The following is a 20,851-nucleotide window of genomic DNA, read 5'->3' as shown; positions in this document are numbered from 1 at the left end:
AAATACAGTTCAGCTTAGGGTAATTTGAATAGGCAGTCTTGTCTTCTTGTTAAATGTTTTGTGTTTGTGCTAATAGTGGGGCTTGAATTGTGAGTCTAAGCACTATTCCTAAGCTTTTTTTTCCCCCTCAAGGCTGGTGCTCTACCACTTGAGCCACAACTCCACTTTTGACTTTTTGCTGATTAATTGGAGACAAGAGTTTCATGTGCTTTCCTGTCTGATCTGGCTTCAAACCTTGATCCATAGATCTTAGCCTCTTGAGTAGCATATAGCTCCTCTTTGACAGATATTAAGAAGGATCTTTAGCTAATTAGTACAAAGGAGGACACAGTAGTAAAGGTAGACTAAGCAACATTGTGTACTATCAGAGTGATCCCCCCTCCTTTTTTTTAACTGTGGTTCAGGGACCCGAGGATCACAAAGTGACTATCAGTCTATTCTATTTCAATGGATTCATTGCGTTTTCTGTGGAGGCGTTGTCTGTTTAGAACCAAGACCTCCAAACGAGCAACTCACAAATTTGATAAGACAGGAAACAGTAATTTGGGGGGGGTATTATTAGGTGTTATAGTGAAAAAAAGTTTCCACTTCTAAGTTCTGGATCTAGGACTATAGGGGAGGTAGAACCATGTCCTCATTCAAAGCTGACCCTGCAACCTAAAGACAGATTGAGTGTAAACTCATTCATGGAGATGTATCCTCATTTCTCACAACTGAATCTTCAGTAAGTAAAGCTATTCCATTTTTCTGTTAGGCCACCCACTATGGGCCTAGAGTTGCACGATAAGATCAGGTAATTCCCAGGGCACAATACCAGGACTTCTTTTTACTATGAAGTGATGAAGAACATCATACAGGTGATAAGATACTCAGTAAACTCATGTATGACACATCTGGAAATGACATTCAGGAAATGTCATTCATACCCAGATTACTGCTGTATCTGTCCCTTTAAGAATCATGGAAGAGCTTCAATGCCATCAACCTCCCATTAGATGGCCAGCTCTCTTTTCTGGATGATATTGCCTTATTGGAATCTGTGTCTTCCATCCCTACCACCAAGTTCATTTTATTCAAAGGTCATTTGGTAGACACTGGGATAACTAATAAAAATGACCGATAGCTAGGAGTTTGTCATTGTATCTGCTTGGATATGGAGACATTTAGAAATATCTATGCTTGATCTTAAAAGACATTCAGCCAGGTGCTGGTAACGCATGCCTATAATCTTAGCTATTCGAAGGCTGAGATCTGAGGATCTCAGTTTGGAGTCAAACTGAGCAAGAAAATCCATGAGAGCTCATCCTCTTATTGCCAATTCACCACTAAAAAGTTGGAAGCAGAGCTATGGCAGAAGTAGTAAAGTGCTAGCCTTGAGAAAAGAAATTCAGGGACAGTGTTCAGGCCCTAGGACTAGTACGCACACACATACAAAGACACTCAGTGCAGAGAGAACTTTTTCTTTTTCTTTTTTCTAAACCAATTCACTCCATGTAGCCTAGTCTGGCCTTCGATTCACAACCTTCCTCTTCCACTTCCCTAATGCTGGAATTCCAGGCATATTCTACCATGCTCAGTTTGCAAGCAGAATGTGGGAGGATTGATTTTTAATTAGATAGTGGTCCAGGACTGAACAGTGTTTGAGATCTTGCCCTACTTAAGAGGTGACAAATTTGCCTGTAAGTGTTCTGTGACCCTCGGCAGAAGACGCACAATTTCTGGGTCAGAAGCAAAGACCTTATCAAAAAGCAGTAGCCTAGAGCTGTGGTCATCTCTCTACCCCTACCACCAGAGTGGTCCAAAAGATCCATCAGAGCTGCCTACACGTGCAGTGAGTTGCACTGGAAAGAAGCCCTGAGCAAAAGGATTCACTATTTGTATGTGTGCCAATACTGGGGCTTGAACTCAGAGCCTGGGCAATCAATAACTCTTAGCTCTTTTTGCTCAAGGCTTGCACTTTACCTCTACAGCCACAGCCACATTTCTGGCTTTCTGGTGGTTCATCGGAGATAAGCATCTCATGGACTTTTCTACTTGAGCTGACTTTGAACTAAGATTTTCAGATCTCAGCCTCCTGAGAAGTTACAGGAGTGAACCACCTGTGCCTGGCCAGATTCACTATTTTTATTTTGCTAGTCCCAGAGCTTGAACTCATGGTCTGAGTTGGAGTTTCTCAAGGCTAGAGCTCTACCACTTTAGCCACAGCACCGCTTCTGACCTTTTCTGTGTATGTGATACTGAGGAATTGAACCTGGGTCTTTGTGCATGCTAGGCAAGCAGCCAACCACTAGGCAAAACTCCCGGCCCCATTATTTGTTTTTGTAAGAAGTAGGAAACCTGTTTCTTGGCAGAAGCATTACTTCATCCATCCAGGAGGTTCACTGCAAATAGTTCATGGAAAATGGCCTTCAGAGAGAGTGGTCAGGTCCTGGCATTCCTGTTATATCCTAAAACAATGTATGAGGTTGATCCAGGCCCATAGATAATGCCGTGGGCAAACTCTGCCATTACAATACTGAGGAATCTGTGGGAAGTTAGTTGATAATTTAGTGAAATTAACTGGAAATCATTATTTTGAATACTCAGAAATCTGAAATTTTATATTAGGCACTCTTGATTGATCATTGCTATGTTTGCATAGTTTTCTCCAAAGACAATGAAAAAATTGTGATGTTTCAAAACATCATGTTGATAATGGTACCAACCACTACCATAGCACCAATCGTGTGTGTGTGTGTGTGTGTGTGTGTGTGTGTGTGTGTGTGTGTGTGTGTATCAGTACCAGGCCTTAAACTTAGCCTTGAGCGTGCGTTCAACTTTCTTGTTCATGGCTGGTGTTCTACTACTTGAGACACACTACCAGTTTTGCTTTTTGCTGGTAATTTTGAGCAGGAATCTTGTAGATTTTTCTTCTCAGGCTTGCTTCAAATCTCATTACCACAAGTCTCAGCTTTCAGAGTAGCTGTGCTATGAGTTCAAGCCTAGTACTGGTACAGAAATAGAAAAAAAAGAGAAAGAGAAAAAAGAAAGGAACCAAAAAGAAAGAAAGAAACAAGGAAAGGAAGGAAGGAAGGAAAGAAAGAAAGAAGGAAAGAGGAAGGAAGAAAGGAAGGAAAAAAGGAAGGAGGGGAACTTTACCTACACATCAGATTTGGGACCTATCTCAAAGCATTTCTCCTGGATATATCCATGCACAACTTATATTGGTTTCTGCAATAGCTATTATAAAGGTGATGTTATTATATTGTTATTATAGAGGTGATGTACAGAGGGATTACAATTACATGAGTCAAGAAATTCGTACATTTTTGACATCTATTTCTAACACAAAGTACATGTGATCTCTTCTCTTTTTTTTCCAGACTTGCCATTTCTGATGAATTAAAGATTGGCTTTTTCTCCTCAGACCATGCCACTCAGACTGATTGTAGTGAAATTTTTCCACTAAAACAATTGGTTTCATCTACAGGAAAGCTGGTACAGGTAGGCTGGGGTTTATTTTTAAACGTCTAAGATAGTTGTAGAGATGTGTCTACATTGTACCTTTGATCAACGGAACTGACCTTACTAAACTTTAACAATACAGTATGTGTTTACAAAATTATAAATATCTATGATTTGTCATATGCATGCTGACTTTTATATGTTAACTTGCTTAGTAACCCATCTGTTACTCTTCTTTTTTTTTGGTTGTGAGGCTTAAACTCTGGGCCTAAGCACTGTTCCTAAGCTATTCAGCTGAAGGCTAGCGCTCTATCACTTGAACTACAGTGCCACTTCCAGTTTTCTGGTGGTTAATTGAAGATAAGAGTCCCTTGGACTTTTGTACCCAGGTTGGCTTTGAATCACTATCTTCAGATCTCAACCTCCCAAGGGGCTGTTTGGTTTTTTTTATTGTAACGGGACAAGAAGAATTTCATATATATCAGAATATCAAGAGTTATTGTTAAAAACCCTAATCAATAAAACTATCACATGAGGTCACATAATACTAATACTACTCTGGGGTACCTTATACACTTAAGAACTCAGAAACCATCCGATATTGACACATGGAGTTTTCTCATAGGCAGGCAGGCATGGTGGTGTATGCCTGTAGTTCCAGCAAAGGCAGGAGGATTATGAGTTCAAGGCCAACCTGGGCAACTTAGACCTTGTTTCCATTTTTTTTTTTGCCAGTCCTGGCTTGAGCTCAGGCCTGAACTCTGTCTTTGACTTTCTTAAGGCTAGAGCTCTACCACTCCAGCCTCAGCACCACTTCTGGCTTTTTTCTATGTAAGTGGTATTGAGGAATTGAACCCCGGTCTTCGTGCAGGCTAGGCAAGCACTCTACCACTAGGCCAAACTCCCGGTCCCCCTTATTTCCATTTTTTAAAAATATAATTAAAGGCCAGGAATGTAACTCAGTAGAGCATTTGCCTTGTGTGCACAAAACACCAAACATTTATTTCGCAAGCATATATAATGTCACAAAATGTACACCGTATATTTAGCTATCCCTCTATAGATAGACATTTTGGCAGCTTCTAATCTTTCACTGTGGTGATGCACAAGCCTTCAGATTCGTGTGCCAGGAGACCTGGGGTGTAAGTTCTTAACTGAGATTTCTGAGTCAAAGGACTCACACATTAGTCACTTAGAAAGACACTGCCAAACTACCCAGCACATGGCTTCCACTTACTTGTTTGAGGACTTGTCAATGTACTATCTTTGTTTATAAAGATGATTTTCAAAAAATTTTTAGACCTTTATGGTCTTGTAACTTGGTATAGCCCAATGATGAAGGTTTGGTTAATAGGATTTAGGTAGAAATGGGAGATGTCAAGCTGCTTGCCAATAGCTCACACCTGTAATCTTAGCTACTCAGGAGGTGGAGTACACCTTTTTTATTTACTTATTATCAGTTATATAGAGAGAGGTTACCATTACATTCGTAAAATAGTGAGCACATTACTGCGTGAACATTGATACCCCTTTGGAGTATTCTTGTACAATAAAACTAAGGGACGATGTGGGGAGGGGGAGAGAGAGGGGAGATAAAGCGAGGGAAGGGAAAGAGAGGGAGAGATCAGCTTTGGAGAACCTTCTGTAAGACACAGTTTGCAGGTACTGGCTGGAACATTCTCCCTCTCCCTTCCCTCCTTCTACTCCCTCCCCCCCAATGATCTATTGTTCCTCTTCTAACAATCACAAACAAGAAGCCTGCACCTTCCTCAGGCCTCACCTCCCAGGGACTGAACTCCAACACAAGCTATCAAGGGGACAAAACATATCCCAGCCTCAGCATGCTTTACTTTGCAAATGAACTCTTATTCTGAAAGCCTAGATCTACACCAAAAGATACAATAATTGAAATTTCTGAGTACACCTCATTTGAGAGGTACTCTGAAAGGACCAGCCAGATTCTAGTCAAATACCAGGTCATATGCTCAGAACCAGAGAAGTCACTGGAATATATATTTACTCTACAATAATATATGCTTTCCATTTTTAGATGATTACAGCCTTTCAGGTGGATTTTGGGTTCATGAAAGATTTGCTTCAGTTGAAATTTGAGGATCGTCTTAAAGAGGAGTCTTCGCTTATCACCACTAAGGTGAATGGCAGGATCATGGAGATTGAGAAACACTATCGCCAGGTAAACTTCCATGCTTGAGGCAGCCTGTGTGCTTGAGCTACTTACATGCATGCGCACTACAGGGCTGAATTTAGCAACTTAATCAGAGCAGCAGAATTATCATAGGTTGTGACTCATGCAACAGCTTTTACTTAAAGCTTTGCTGTGTCTTAGGAACTTGTAGCTTTGTATGTGAACCATTAATCATCACATGTACCTTATCAAGTAGCTCATTAATTTTCCTCTTTTATAGAAGAGGGGCTGAAGCACAGAAAGCTAACTTGTTTAAAGTCATTGGTTCAATAGCTCAGGCAGGTAGTTTGATGGTTAATCCTTCCTTCCTTCCTTCCTTCCTTCCTTCCTTCCTTCCTTCCTTCCTTCCTTCCTTTCTTCTTCCCTCCCTCCCTCCCTCCTCCCTCCCTCTCTGTCTCTCTCCTTCTTTCCCTCTTTCTCTTTCTTTCTTTCTTTCTTTCTTTCTTTCTTTCTTTCTTTCTTTCTTTCTTTCTTTCCTGTCTCTCCCCCCATCATCCCTCTTTCCTTCCTTTTATCTTTACCTTATTCTTTTTTTTTTTTTGCGCCTACTGGCATTGGGCTAGCACACTACCCCTTGAGTCATAGGTCCACTTCTATCTAGTATAATGGTTAATTGAAATAAGAGTTTCACAGATTCACCTGCTTGCCCAGGCTGGCTTCCAACCTTAACCCTCAGATCTCAGCCTCCTGAGTAGAAAGGGATGAGCTCTTTTTTTCTTATATGATCTTCTTTGTGTTCTGTAGGAACCGAAGACCTGAAGGGGGAAGAAGGGAGAGACCCATTGCAGCACTGAGTGTATTTATTTTCCATTTACAGAATGAAGACAACATGAGGAAATCCTTTCAGCAACAGCTAGCTGATGCCATAGCGATGATCAAGGGAATGTACCAGGTTGGCGTCCTGCTGCCTGGGGAAGGGAAGGGAAGGGAAAGGAGGGGAAGGGAGGGAAGGGGGAGTGTACGCCTGTGAGTGGGTGGGGCTCTCCCCTTCCAGCATCTGCTTCCTGGACTTCCAGGTCATCTCAGAGGGTGCAGACCTAATGTATTACAACTTACCAACATAACAACACTTCACAGTGGTAATAGTAACTTTCCACAACTTAGAAAACTTCCAGTCTGATACTCAGGCTTCCTAAACCAGAGGTGGGGTAACCCTAAAGTCTGTGTGGCACAGATGTGTTTGGTTAGAAGAGTGGATGTCCTGGGTGGACTCCCTGGAGGCAGGTGGGAAACCCTAGTGCTGGGTCTCCAGGCCAGGGGAGGAATGGAGGAACGTCTCTAAGGACAGGAGCAGAGCTGCTTACAACCTGGTGTGCCCTGAGCACACATGACCAGTTTGTCTGTTGATATCTCCTTTTCTTTTGGGGGACTGGTACAGGGCCTGGACTCTGGCCCTTAGTTTTTTGACTCAAGGCTAGAACTTTACCATTTGAGTCATAGCTCCATTTCTTGCTTTTCCCCCTATCTGGTTAATTAGAGAAGAACTTCACAGACATTTCTGCCTGGGCTGGCTTTGAATAGAGATCCTCATATCTCATCCTCCTGAGTAGCTAGATTCATGGATGCATTTATCTTCTCCAGAATGTGTGGAGAGAAGAGTAATTCAGAATTTCATGATTTATGATCTTATGGTCCTTTATGTCTTCAATCATCTTTGAGATCATGACATGTTCCTAATAAGTATTCCTATAAATATAAAACAAATATACAGATAAATAAATAAAAATATAAATAAATACAAAATTCCTGTAAATATAAATATGTTCCTGGGGCCAGGAGTTTGGCCTAGTGGTAGAGTGCTTGCCTAGCATGCACGAAGACCGGGGTTCGATTCCTGGGTACCACATACGTTGGAAAAAAAAAAAAAGCTGGAAGTGGTGCTGAGGCTCCAGTGGTAGAGTGCTAAGCCTTGAGAAAGTCCAAAGACAGTGTTCAGGCCCTGAGCCCAAGCCCAAGACTGGCAAAAAAAAAAAAAGGTCCTATAAATATATATAAATAAATATGTTCCTATAAATAAGTAAATATGTTCTTATAAATGTATAAAATATTCAAAAACAGTCAAGGGAGTTTTAGAGGCCTAAATTCAACTATACCAACACACACACACACACACTTCAAAAATAAGGATGAATAATGCCACTCTATGTCATCTCTATGTCTAGAAGTGGAAATAGTTTAAACCATTAAATTCTTTATATCACCCATTTCCCATAAACAAATTAAGTATGATTAACCACAAGGATATTAATTGTGATTAGTGGTCTTCCTCTATTAAAAAATCATTTGTATGAAATTGCAGTTATTATTTGACTTTTCACTTTGGACTCTGAGGCATGATTCTGAGGCATGATCTCATGAAGACTTTCTCTACCCTGGCCACTCAGTTGGATAAAGCTTAGTCATACAAAAGAGCAGGGGAATGAATCCAAAATGCAACACAAGAATCCACAGGGCAGGCACACATGACTCTCTGCTGCCCTCTGGAGACCAGCTAAGAGAAGAGGCATTTTCATTTAGGGAACAAGTTTCTAACTTTTAAAACATTATGTGTGCTATTAAAGTGTTTTATTTGTAGATCAAAGGAAGATAGCAGTTTTTAAGAAAAAGTGTATCTTGGGCTGGGAGTTTGCCTAGTGGTAGAGTGCCTGCCTAGCATGCACGAAGACCCAGGTTCGATTCCTCGGTACCACATACATAGCCAGAAGTGGTACGGTGGCTCAGTGTAGAACACTAGCCTTGAGGAAAGCCCAAGGACAGCGCTCAGGCCCTGAGCTCAAGCCCCGACTGGCAAAAAAAAAAAAAAAAAAAGAAAAGAAAAAAAGAAAAAAAAGAAAAAGTGTATCTTAGCTTTTATTCTGATAAGAAAGAAGAGACTATAAGCATTTTAAATACATAAAAATTATTTTAGGAATTTAAGCACATAAAAATTTCTTAGAACAGAGAAGTAAAAGTCAAGCACACAACTATTAGTTTTTAGACGAATAAGCAACTGTTGGGAGATCATTCATTGAGTCTTTTCCTTTTCTGTTTATTTTTTCCTTCATCATAGAACCTTGATATTCATTTCTAGGCCATCTAGCTATGTCGTAGTTCCTTTTATTTATTTATTTTTTCATCTCTTCTAGCAGCTTACTTATGGTTACCTGAAGCTGATACAAAGCATCTTATACCATACATAGGATTGTATTTTAAACCAATAACTTATTTTTAATCACATGTAAAAAATTCACAGTGTTAGCTGGGCATGGAGGCTTTTAACCAATATTCTTATCTCCTTGGGAAGCAGAGATCAGGAAGACTGTGTGTGTGTGTGTGTGTGTGTGTGTGTGTGTGTGTGTGTGTGTGTTAACAAAGCCCTCTTGCTTCCATTTCCTGGAGCTCATTTCAATAAATATTATTTTGCATGATCAGATGCACGTAGGCATTGTGCATTTCTGATCTCATTGGATGTGAATGTCTAAAGTCCTTTATAATCTATCATGTCCCAGTGCATATTAGATCTAGCCTCCACTTATGAGAGAAAACATACGAGGCCCCTTTATATAGATTTTTCTTGCCCTTTCCCCCTAATGTTTTTTCTATTTGCACTTAATTCTCATGTCTGTACTCTGAAGAGATCTGCAGAGGAACTGCAATGACATTTTCTCATGGCATCGTACCTCTAGTAAATTTCCTTTCTTTGCCCTTCATCATGTTTCCTTATTATGGTGAGGCATCAGACCTGATATATTCCTAATAAGCTTTCCTATTATTTTCACTACAATCCTTTCCTTGCCTAAATTCTTTTGCGGAACTCAAGGACCAAAGTAGATAGCCGCCTTGATTTTCTGGTAATATTTGGCAGGTGGCTCTGGTGGGAGGACAAAAGAAAACAAGTGGTACCTAAGATCATAGTGGGATGAGACCATTTCGTCATCTGTGGCTGACTCAGGCTGTTTGTGAGCAGCTGTGCCTGCGTGCAGGCCTGGCTTCTCTCTTTAAACCTTCCCTCTTGGTTTTAGCTTCCACAGAGTTGTGCAGCCTCCTAGTTTGCGAAGCTTGCCTAAAGGATTCTTGTTGATGAGTAATCACTAAACTCGTTTTGGGGTGGGGGCGTTTCTGTCATATTTCTTTTATTTGCATGACTTATAAAGCCAGAGTAATACATGTTGTGTCTTCTAGAGTAATGCTGAACTGTTTTGCCTGGTCCTATGACATAGTTGAATGTAAAGAGCGTTATTCACTAGGTGTGCTATGTCACAACTGCAAATTAGTTACTTGGGAGGCAGAGAGGAAGATTGCATTTCAAGGCCAGCCTGGGCCAAAAAGCTTGTGAGACTTTCATCTCAATTAATAGCAAGGCTTAATGACATACAGCTATCGTCTCAGCTATGTGGGAATGGTCAAGAGAGGATAACTGTAGTTCGGGTCAGTCTGCACTTAAAGGTGATCCTAACTCAAAAGTAAGCAGACCACACAAGAGTCAAATGTATGACTCAAGCAACAGAGTACCTGATTAGCAAGTATGAAGCCCTGGGTTCACAGTTCAGTACCATCATACAAAAGCCAAAAAAAAAAAAAGAAAAGCACACAACACCCCCCACAATGTTTTTTCTAAAACTTGTATTTTTAAAAAGTGAATTCAGCTTAAACAAAAATAAAATTATTTGGGCTGGGAGTTTGGCCTAGTGGTAGAGTGCTTGCCTAGCATGCACGAAGAACTGGGTCCAATTCCTTGGTACCATATACATTAAAAAAAAAAAAAAAAAGCCAGAAGTGTTGCTGAGGCTCCAGTGGAGGAGCTCTAGCCTTGAGAAAGCCCAAGGACAGTGACCAGGCCCTGAGTACAAGGTCCAGGACTGGCAAAATAAATAAATAAATAAATAAATAAATAAATAAATAAATAAATAAATAAATAAATCCTGGTAGTGTCTGGTTTTTAATGCTTATGTTTTTCCCACCAGCGGTACTTCGATGTTGAGGAAGAGAAGTCTGCCATGCATGATGCAGCACAAATCAAACTGGGGATTTTAAAAAGAAAGTTGCAAGAGAGAGATGAACTTATCAAGGAATTAAAAGAAGAGATTGAAAGATATCAAGAGCTTGGATATCAAAAATATGTAAGTTTCAATGCAAAGAATAATTTGTTTTAATATGTGTAAATAAAACCATAGATAGCCAAGGGCTTGAGTTAAGATTGAATAGATTTTGCTGGGCACTGATGGGCACACATGTATCTTAGCTATTCAGGAGGTGGAGATCTGAAGATCATAGTTCAAAGCCAGCCTGGGCATGAAAGTCTGTGAGACTCTTATATCTCCAATTAACAACTAGAAAACCAAAAGTGGCCCAAGTGATAAAGTACTAGCTTTGAGCTGAAGAGATGGGAGACAGTGCCCAAGCTCAGAGATCAAGCCCCACAACCAAAAAGAATAAAATTGAGTTGTGGTATCATGTACAGCTTTCCATAGTATGAACCAATCCAACTATTTACTATGTAATGGTATCAGAGAGTCAAGGCAGCTATATGTGTTGGTCCTTGTGTCTAGTAAGAGAATTCAGGCAAGGCGAGAGCTGTAGTGAAAGTAATAGGAAAGCTTAGTAAGAGAGGAATATTTCAGGTCTGATAACTCACCATTAATACAGCAAATAAAGAAAATCCATAATAATTATAAATAGGGACAATAGAAACTAAAATAATGGAAACATCTCACCCTGAAAGACTGGATTTTTTGTTGCAATAATGAAGAATCCCAACTTTTATTGCAGACAAGATAAATGAAAAGACACAAAGCTAATCTTCCTAGATCAGAGACTTCTAAAAAGTTGACTTGGAACAGAATGACCTTTTTATAATAATATCAAGAAGGGACTGGGCAAGCTGGATGTTGTTGGCTCATATCAGGAATCCCAGCTACTCGGGAGACTGAGATCTGAGCATCAAGGTTGGAAGCCAGATAGGGCAGGAAGAGTCTGTGAGACTCTTTTCTCCAATTAACCACCAGAAAACCAGAAGTGGAACTCTGGCTCAAAGCTGTAGAGCTCTAGACTTGAGTGAAAAAGCTCAGGGACAACACCCAAGCCACAAGTTCTAGCCCTATGACCAATAAAAAAAAAAAGTAAAAGGAAGGAGCTAAACACTGGGGCTCATGACTATATCCTAGCTACTCTGGAGGCCGAGCTCTGAGAATCACAGTTCAAACTCAGCAGCCAGAGCAGAAAAATCAAGGAGACTCTTGTCTTCATTTAAACAGCAATAAGTTGGAAGTGGAGATGTGGCTCAAATGATAGAGTGCCAATTTTGAGAGATAAAGCCAAGCAAGGGCACAAAACCCCAAGTTCAAATCCCAATACAGGCAACACACACACACACACACACACACACACACACACACACACACACACACACACACACAAATGTCAAGAAGGAAAACCTTTGAAGGATTTCCCTCTAACCTCGATATTCTGCTTTGACTAACATAACATGGTAGGGGTGATTTTGGGTAGATTCATTTCACTCTCTCAGAAATCTTAACACTTCTCTGTTCTCTGTCCACTCAGATAACTGCTTGTGAATATTATGGGACAAGAATGGGGGTGGAGAGGGAGACAACTTTGTGAAGATCATAGGTGGGGCTCACACCACACCCAGTGAAAGGAGTTTGTTGTTGGATTAGAATGACAGCCAGATACCTTACTTAGTCTGTGATAATCTTTCCCCAACAAGACCACAGTCAGGATTTCTGTAAATACCCAAAGGCTTCAGGACACTAGCATAAATCAGTGGGTATCTCCTAAGGACTCTCACAAAATGTGTGGCAGTTCGCTACAAAGCACACCTATGAGCATTCCAGTGTCACAAATGCAGACTCTGAGCTCTCTCAAATAGACCTGTGAAATAATACTCTGATAGATATTTTAGGAACAAACTTTTCTAACCTTCTTGCCACATAAACTCGAAAATCTAGGTGTGAGTTAAGTTCTATTTGAAATTTCATCTTAAATAACTGCACCCTCTAGTGGCATGAAAATCACTTAAATGATACTAAATCTGCAATTTGATTTGGAAGAACAATTTAAAAATACAAAGTAGTAGTGGTAATCATTTGAACAAACTTGAAACAAACTAGCATTATTTAGTTCATCTAAAACTAGTTTGTCCTTACTGATCATCAAATTATATAAGTAGCTTTATCATTAATAAATGATATATCTCTTTTCTGAGAAATCTGCTAAGAAAATAATAGGAAAAAGCAAGGGCAGTAAATAGCTGCTTTGAATTGTATTTATGGCAAAATGGGAGTCAGAAGAGGCACCTCATCAAGTTACAGAGACCTCATCTCTATATGAGAACAGCCTTGATACTGAATTTTCCCAAGAACAACTTCATTCAAGTTTTCCATGAGAAAACAACGTGACTAAGCTGGGTACAGGTGACTTATGCCTGGATTCCCGGCTACTTAAGAGCTGAGATCTGAACATCACAGTTCAAAGTCAGACTGGATAGGAAAGTGTGTGAAACTCTTATCTCCAGTTAGCCATAAGAAAACTGGAAGTAGATCTGTGGCTCAAAGTAGTAGAGCATTAGCCTTGAGCAAACGTACTCAGGAACAGCACCCTGGCCCTGAGGTCAAGCCCCACAACTGACAAAAATAACCACAGCAAGGTGATTAAGCTACAAACCGTTGCTGTCACTCAGGTATTCTGTATGCCCCTTAAGAATTCACAAAGCTACTTAAGAGGCTGAGCTCTGAGGACTGTAGTTCAAAACTAGCCTGGGCAGGAAAGTCATGAGGCTCTTCCCTCCAATTAACCAAAAGAAGAGCAGAAGTGAAACTGTGGCTTAAAGTGATCGAGTACTAGCCTTGAGCAAAAGAGCCCAGGAACAGTGCCCAGGCTCCAAGTTCAAGGACAACAATTGACTAAATTAAAAAAAATTCACAAGGCACGTTAGCCTGTCAGAGGGTATATGTATGTATGTATGCACTGTGAACACATGTGTACACATGTGTGCTCACATATATGTGTGATGCATGTGTGTGCATGCATATACATGTGTATAGTTGATCGTCGTACAGGTATACACACGTACATTTGTGTACATGTGTGTCAAGGCATACATGTGCAGATATGTATAGTCATATATGTACATGTGAATGCAGGATTGCATTGTTGTGCATTTATGTATACAGGCGTGTGTTGTGTGTGTGTGTGTGTGTGCAGGCATACACCACATGTGTTGTCATTTCAGTTGAAGTTGTTTTATTAGGTAGATTTTTCAGTTTTCTTTCTAATCCCAACATAGATGAGGCATGCACCCATCACCCACCCTCCCTCCATTGGTGAACAGATAGACTGCTGTGACTGACACAGTAGTGTCTGAAACAGAACTGTCATTCAAGTGCAGCAGCTCTGTGGGGCTGTGCTGTCCCAGGGTGCCTCTTTCCTGATTGTCACTCACTGGGGAAGCACCTGCTCTTCTCTGTGACTGCCATGAGACACAGGCATGCTTCAGAACACCACGCCTCCCCTGGCATCGAATTGAGACATCCGAGTACTGTACAGGGAGCCTGCAGAATGGAGACACTAACATCATCACAGAATGGGAACTGCTGAGAAGGCACACAGAGAGCCCCGGGCCAGGAGTCAGTTTCACTGTCACCTGCAGATCTTATACAGACTGACATCAGAGGTCTAGATTACAGTCTGCATTTCCAGAAAGCTCCCAGGTACTGCTGGAATAGCTGGTCTGTGGACCATGCCCTAAGTAGGAAAGATCTATACTGTTTTCAATATAATCAATTCTCACAAGCTGGAAATAGTAATTTTGTGCATGTTGTGAACATTTTAAGAGAACTATGTCACCATCTGAAGGCCTGGTTTCCATAATGAGTATGCCAAACAATGATGACAACAAAAGTAGAGAGTAGCAAGTTCCTTTATAAATTTAAAGTTGAGAATGACCCTGAGTCACACAAAAACTCTCTTGGAATATAATTTGGCTTTAACCATCTATGCCCAGTTAGCCACTTTCTAATGATCTTCACCCTTCTTCCCCTGGTTTTATTAATGCAATTTATGTTAAAGGAGACGTGTTGTATAAGTACACCAAAATGAGGGATGTAGACAGATGGCAGAAGAAACACCACCACAAAACATGCCACTCAGAGAAGCCCAGAACTCTCCTTTGTTCATTTTGTTAATGAGTATCCTTATGGCTGTGGGGTGTCTGAATAGTTAATAACCTGCAGTTCCTGAAGCTGACAGATGGTGGAGACAAAGCTAAGGCCTCCTTTCACAAGAACCAGCACTGGAAGACCATGTGGAGAGGAAACCCTGAGATTTAATGTGTTCTTTTGAGTCTTGTTTTCATGCTATGAGACATTTAGAAAACATTTTACATTTCATCTAGTTCACTCAAATGGTTCACTGTTTATGATAAGATTTATCATAAACATTTATTTTACATGTTATTTATATTTATATGTTATTTATATGTTATATAATATTTATAAACATTTATTTATAACATTTATGCAAGCCACTGTGAATTTGTAATCTGTCATTGTGAGGAAATTTAGGCTTAAATCTTTGAAGGTTATTTTTTTAGTTTGCTTATTTGTTTTAATCCTGTCCATGCATAACTATATCTTGTCATAGTGTCAAACTGAATTCTGTGGAACAGGAAATGAATGACTAGGATTATTTTTTACTAAGAAAACCATGCTGCTTATTAATTACTCATTAGACATGTTAGTTAAGAATTAATTAGAATCCCAGCACTCTGGAGGCTAGGAGTAGGAGAATCTTGAGTTCAAACTAATCTGTATTACATAACTAGTGTGTCAAAACGTGCTAATGGGGCATAAATAATTTAGGTGAAGATGAATCAAGATCTTGATGATTTGTCACTGAGTACAAATTGAAACAGCCTATTTCAAATACCTAAATTTATATGAATAGAATTTCACTGGCAAGTCACTTGTTTTATAATAGATCTCACAATGCATTGTGAAACATCTCAAGCATTTTGTTGATTAAAAAATTGAAACCATTATAGTCACAGGGGAAAATGTCATAACCATATGCTGCTCAGTATAGCCAGTTTGGTATAAGTACAGTTTCAAAAGGAAATCAATATATTGGGAAAGCTATTTGGCGTTTGAGGAGATATTTTATTTTTAATTATTGGCAATCGTGGAATTTCAGTGAAAGGCACAGATTCCAATTCAGTGGAAGAATTCTTTAAGTTCCAAACTATATTTAAAATTCTGTAGTAATTTGAAAGCAAGGCCTACAGAGTTTCCCATCTCTTTTAGCATAACAATACTCATTAATTTTGAGACTGCATCATCCATGTAATATTTTTCCATAATGAAGTATAAAATTCTGCATCAGCCTCTCTCCCAATCCATTACATCTTAATTTTGCTTTATTAAAAAATGTCTGGCAGTAAAATCTGGACAACCATAAGAGACAGCATATTCAGATGTCTTCAATAGCTTTGAAACAGACAAGAAGAAAAAGAAAATAAAAAGAGTAGCTGCTCCAATAAGTGACTATGGCATAAGAAAAAGCATCTCCCATAATAGACACAGCAAGGTTTAAACAAAAGATGCACATAATAAAAATGTAAATGAGTTTGCTTTCCTAAAACTATAACTTTAAAGTCTTTTGTTGCAAGTTATCCTGAAACTTTCTTACAAGGTAATCACTGTTTGCATAGAGATTTAAACCCAAGCGTTCAATAGCATTCAGCGCCTGCACAGTCCTCGGGTGACAGGCATGCAAAGCCATGTTAATGTTCAGAATATGAATTGCCTCTGGGTGGCTCTTCCACCAAGCAGAAAACCAACTGTGTGGATATCCGAACGCCTGATGGACTCCATGCAGCTCCCAGCCTGAAAACGTCACCACTTTGACATGTGATGGGGGTCCTCCCCACACTGGCAGCACTGATGCTGGGAAATGCCACAAAGGCAGCCAGCCCCCCCTCCTCCTTAGTCTTGCGAGTTGCCACCCCCTGGTGCTGCCTATCCATGATATCCCCAGCTTGCCTAGTTACAGGGAAATAGCACTTCACACACACGCAGAGAATTGTGGGTGGAGGGGTCCAGCTGCCTCCCAGATCCAGCCTCCATAATGAATTGACCTGAACGATGAGGGGCACACAAACAGTATGATATGCATTATTCCTGTCAATAAAATGTCCCCATGTGTTGTTCTCTTTGTCGAGAATGTACTGTGGCTTTTCTTCCAGCAATTTCTATTTAGTTCTCTTCTCCCCCCCCTTTTTTTTGCTATTATAAGTGTGTAATAGAATTCAGAAAATCATATGATAGCTCTTTCTGTATGCCTATTGTCTTGGCTCCCTGCTTAGAAATATGGAATTTCCCATCTTTCAGGATGCTCCTTCCAGAGAACTCAGCTCCCCCAGAGCTGATCACATGGATTACAAAGCAGAAAATGACAGACTACTTCAAGTCATTGCAGGACTTGAAGACGAAATCCGAGACAATACGAAAGAGAATTCTGCATTAGGTAACATTTTTAAAACCATTTGTTCTTAGAGAAAATGTAGGTGCTCAGCACAATTTATTGCTATATTTGTCTTTGGCACACATATATATTTGATTTTTAAAACGGCATACTTGGCAGCCATCTTTGATTTTGTCTAAGAAAGTAGTCCTGATGGGGCCAAGAATTTGTCTGTAGTGACATTTGTTAACTTGGATTGTTTTGTTGTTATTTGTTTTCTTGCCAGACATTGGGCCTTCCCAAAGCAATATACTAACCAGTGTTCTATATTCCTTAAGAATATTCTAAACATATAGGACTTTCTCTGGCTTATTTCACATGCTTAACTGATTGTCTAACTGGTAATATGTAAATATTTAACCGTATGCTTTGTATGCGTGCTTCATAAAAGAAATGCTTAGCCCTTACTGCTTATTTATTGCTGATTTTCTATATGAGTTTTAAATACCAATTCTCACTGTATACTTTCTGCCCATTTGGTTTATCCCATAAACCATTGGTAGATGTTGCATTTCAAGTACTGAAGTACCATTATTGTTAAATACTTTTTCACTGAACTGTAGTTTTTGTATTTGTGTTCATGATATATGAGATTGCCCCTCATCTCCAGAATAAAAGGCAAAGAGCAAGAAAAAGGATCAATGGAAGTTAGCAAAACATTGATCAAATGAGATCTAATATCTTTTGAATATAAAGTTTAGCCTCTGTGAGTCCCTGTCTCATCCACAGTGGAAGGTTGTGCTACTGCTACTTTCTTCCCGACTCATAACGTAGCACCTGCTACATAAAGCACTTAGGATAGGCTGTGACTAATAGCAAAAAAAAAAAGTCTTCTCCACTCATCCTGATGAAAAGCTCCCAGCTTTCAGCCACACTTGGATCTTGAACTTCCTTCTTAATCCCTATCGAACCAGCCGTTGGAACAGCAGGAAGGAGACAATGAATGTCAAGGGCAGTTGTGAAGGTCACAATCCTGCTAGGACCATGCCTGCCAGTGGCTCCCCAGCCTGCCTCCGAAGCAGGCAATGTGAATACTGCAGCATATGCATGTAATTTCATGGTTAGCCTCTCTTTCCTTTTGTTTCCAGAAGATGAAATTTTAAGTCTGAAAGAGTTTGCAGAACAGGATCAGAGAACTATTCAGAAGGTACGGGAACATTTTAACATTGATAAATGACTTCTGAAATGGAAGTATCAGTCATATGGGTGCTGTGGCCAGATTGTCTAAGGATGTAAGAAAAGCTGGTTTATTGTGTGTTTGGTTATATATTTCCTTGGTATTTGGGGGAAGAGTAGCTAATCACAGATAAGATTTCTGTGCTCAAAATTCATTGGTGTGACCCAGTGCTGGTGGCTTACACATGTAACTCTAGCTATTCAAGAGGCTGAGATCTGAGGATCACAGTTCAAAGCCTGCCCAGGCAGGAAAGTCCGTGAGACTCTTATCTCCAATAAACGATTCAGAAAAGGCTAAAAGTGATGTGGTGGCTCAAGTGGTAGACTTAAGCACAAAGAGGCTCAAAGGACAGCACGCAGGCCCTGAGTTCAAGCTGTAGGACCAGCAAAAACATAGTAATAATAAATTCATTGGTCTATAGATGTTTCTTTTACTTGGGATAATTGAGCATCTACTTTATTGATTGAAAGGACTTGAAAAGCTACATGGCATAGGAAAGTTTCAACACATGTTTGCAGTAGTGAGAAAATTCCATTTTTTTTTTTTGCCAGTCCTGGGCTTGAGCTCAGGGCCTGAAGCACTGTCCTTGGACTTTCTCAAGGCTAGAGCTCTACCACTTGAGCCTCAGCACCACTTCCTGCTTTTTTCTATGTATGTGGTACCGAGGAATCAAACCTGGGTCTTCATACATGCTAGGCAAGCACTTTAACCACTAGGCCAAACTCCCGGCCGAAAATTCCATTATTTAGAATGAGAAATCTTTTCTTCATCTGTTGGTTGGTGCTTATTTTCCTGCGTAGGGAGGAGTTAGACTCAAGGCCATCAGATAAATCATGAGTGGGAGCAGGGACTTCTTTATCAAGATTTCCTCCTGTAGCTCAGTCAGGAGGCCTATCCAGTTCCTGCTTCCTGCAGGTGAGACTCACTACTTGTGGCTTTGACTCTGAGTTCTGTTCCTCTCAGTGCAGCTTGTACTGTTGACAATTAGTCTTCTAGGCTATACTGTGAGGTGCAGGAAGATTAAACTGCACTGTCTTAGCCTCTAGTTATGTCCTGCATGCCTGACACTCTAAAACTTCCTCTTGGGGTGATGAATAGGATGGGAGGTATAGTTAGAGTTCAGAAAATATATAGATGACCCAGAAAATTCATATCCTCAAATTATTCCAAATAAACATAAATGGTTTTCCAATAACTAAGCTAGGTATTGATTTTTAGATTAATATTAGACAAAATTTAGAAGTTCCTCTAGCCAGGTGTAGTGGCTCAAGCCTATAGCCCTAGTTACTTGGGAAGAAGAGACTAGGGAATTAAGGTCAGTCAGCCTAACCCCACTTTCTCCCCCCCTCAAAAGTCATCCCAACCAGTGGCGGGAAAGGCCAACTTTACAGGAAGCACAAATAGGAGGATCACAGTCTAAATTCTTGGCACCAATTTCTAAGGTTAAAAATAAAACCTCAGCTTTCTAATTTTACTGAACCTACCAACGGAACATTGCTAGTTTTTTTTAATGCTTATAAAGCCTATTTACTCCATATTACCACCAATGAAAGTGAATTACTTACGCATCCTAACTTATGAGAATATAATAAAGAACTAAGCAAAACAAATCTCATTGTAAGTTATCAATGGGAAAAAAGTGCCATGTATGTAGCTGATCACAGCTTGTCTACCATCAAATATGTCAATCATTGGCTTTTTAGATCTGCACTGCCCATAAGCTTCCCTTGGCCATATTCGGCTGCTGAATACTTGAAATGTGGACAGTAGAACTGAATTTTTACTTTAAATTTAAATAGATAAACTGCTACATGTTTCCATAAATGAAAAACACCTTGCTGTGCATTTTTAATACTTTGGATATGTGCATCTGCCAAGGCTTTCATCTGTTAAGTTTTTTGAAATTTCAGTTTTTCTGAAATAACAGATTAAAATTGTAGCTCTTAAACTAAAACATGCTCTCAGGGATAATTACACACTGGTTTCTAAGACTTGATATAAGAGGTGTGAACTATCTCCCTGGTGATGTATAATATTGATTATACCTTGAAATAATATTTTGGAAACATACTGGAATAAATAAAATGTGTTATTAAGATAACCTTTTTTAACATGTGTGTGGTCCTGGGGCTTTAACTCAGGCTCTGTCACTGGAGATACAACTGTATTTCTGGCTTTTTGCTGGTAAATTAGAGATAAGAGTCTCAGGGACTTTCCTGCTAGGCTAACTTTGAACTGTGATCCTCAAATCTCAGCCTCCTGGATAGCTAAGATTATAGGCATGAGCCACCAACACCTGGTAGATACTTTACCTTTTTAACAGGGCTACTAACTCTTTTATATTTCTGTTTGGACAGCTCCATCATAGACAAATGTAAGAGGCTACCGATCTACCTGATTTTGTTATTGTTGTTGTTCTAATCCTGAGGTGTGAACTCAAGGCCTGAGTGCTGATCTCTGGGCTTCTTGTTGATCAAAGGTAGCACTGCACTCAGTCACTTGAGCTA

The 20,851-nt window shown here is 39.9% G+C and overlaps 1 protein-coding gene across 2 annotated transcripts in view; it reads left to right on the top strand.

The window, feature by feature from the left end:
* The window catches only part of C26H10orf67 (chromosome 26 C10orf67 homolog), a 91,659-nt gene that overhangs the window by 42,901 nt on the left and 27,907 nt on the right, over positions 1 to 20,851 (top strand). For both annotated transcript variants that reach the window (XM_090319186.1, XM_090319187.1), the window contains 6 exons: positions 3,363 to 3,483; positions 5,495 to 5,638; positions 6,468 to 6,542; positions 10,594 to 10,749; positions 17,035 to 17,170; positions 18,256 to 18,314. In XM_090319186.1, coding sequence (XP_090175312.1) covers positions 3,363 to 3,483; positions 5,495 to 5,638; positions 6,468 to 6,542; positions 10,594 to 10,749; positions 17,035 to 17,170; positions 18,256 to 18,314 — 691 coding nt within the window. The remainder of the gene's footprint in view (positions 1 to 3,362; positions 3,484 to 5,494; positions 5,639 to 6,467; positions 6,543 to 10,593; positions 10,750 to 17,034; positions 17,171 to 18,255; positions 18,315 to 20,851) is intronic.

This window comes from Megascapheus bottae, chromosome 26 (assembly GCF_031878675.1).
Source record: "Megascapheus bottae isolate mThoBot1 chromosome 26, mThoBot2.hap1, whole genome shotgun sequence".
In the NCBI taxonomy this organism is placed as follows: Eukaryota; Metazoa; Chordata; class Mammalia; order Rodentia; family Geomyidae; genus Megascapheus; species Megascapheus bottae.
This window is presented reverse-complemented; position numbering and strand designations above follow the sequence as displayed.